The sequence below is a fragment of the Atta colombica genome, unplaced genomic scaffold (genome assembly GCF_001594045.1).
Source record: "Atta colombica isolate Treedump-2 unplaced genomic scaffold, Acol1.0 scaffold11, whole genome shotgun sequence".
Classification (NCBI taxonomy): Eukaryota; Metazoa; Arthropoda; class Insecta; order Hymenoptera; family Formicidae; genus Atta; species Atta colombica.
Window position 1 is genome coordinate 1,142,079 of NW_017259195.1, and position 1,135 is coordinate 1,143,213.

A 1,135-nucleotide genomic window follows, 5' to 3' on the forward strand; every position below is an offset into this window, starting at 1 on the left:
TAAAAATAACAATAAATGATGTAATTTTATATTATAAATTTTTTTTTAATGTATATTATAAATTTTATATTATAAATTTTATATTATAAATGGATATCGTCATGCGGAGTATTGCTTGCGGTATTATACGGTATTTCTAATAGTATTTTATAAGACAGATTGTTAAAACATCAATTTAATAACTAAAAACATATTCGTTACAGGCAAGTCATTATTTTAATGACTATATTAATCTTGAATATCTCATGTTAATATCATAATGGACTGCTTTTCGTCAGGAAATTATATTATACGTGCATAATACATTGATTATATACTGACCCAGATTTGTAACTTGACCCTTTTGTCGTGTCTGAAGACGGTCTTCACCTTAAAGTCGATCCCTACGGTTGACACAAAAGCTGAAGTAAAAGAATCGTCTGCGTAGCGAAAGAGGAAGGAAGTCTTGCCAACAGACGAGTTGCCGATTATCAGCAGTTTAAACATATAATCGAAGTTTTGATCCGCGGCATCTCTGCCATCCTGACGCGCCATCTGTGAAGATTATTCGTATTACCTCATTTATTAATTTATGAATTCAGATAATTTCTATATTTTTATATCTAAATTAAAGAATTCATAAATTAAAAAAAAATTAATATAAATGAAAATTAATATAAATGAAAATATTCTTATCAATTTCTGGATTTAACATCTCAAAGAAAAAAATAAATTTTAAAATTTACATTTTATGTAATACAGAATTTACAAATTCAGATAATTTCTATATTTTTAGATCTATAAATTTAAAAATATATATTAAAAAATTATAAATGGAAAGATTTTTATTAAATTTGTAATTTAACAGAGAACATTTGATTGCAAAACTAAAGTTAAAATGTATTAAAATGTATTAAAATGTATTAAAATTAAAATGTTACTTTTTATATTTTTATATTTTTTAAAATGTAATACATAATTTATGATTAATAATTACAGAAGTAATTTGTTATACTTTTCCATATTTTGTAACATTTATGGACTAACGGTTTAAAGATATACGAGACTTGTATATTGTGACTGGCTTTGTGTGTGTGTGTGTGTGTTGTGTGTGTGTGTGTGTGTGTGTGTGTGTGTGTGTGTGTGTGTGTGTGTG

At 25.1% G+C, this 1,135-nt stretch overlaps 1 protein-coding gene across 1 annotated transcript in view; it reads right to left on the reverse strand.

Annotated features, from left to right (window-relative positions):
• Positions 1-1,135, reverse strand: part of LOC108693802 (ras-related protein Rab-3-like) — a 9,229-nt gene that overhangs the window by 1,078 nt on the left and 7,016 nt on the right. Inside the window, 1 exon segment of the mRNA XM_018202950.1 lies at positions 322-534. Coding sequence (XP_018058439.1) covers positions 322-534 — 213 coding nt within the window.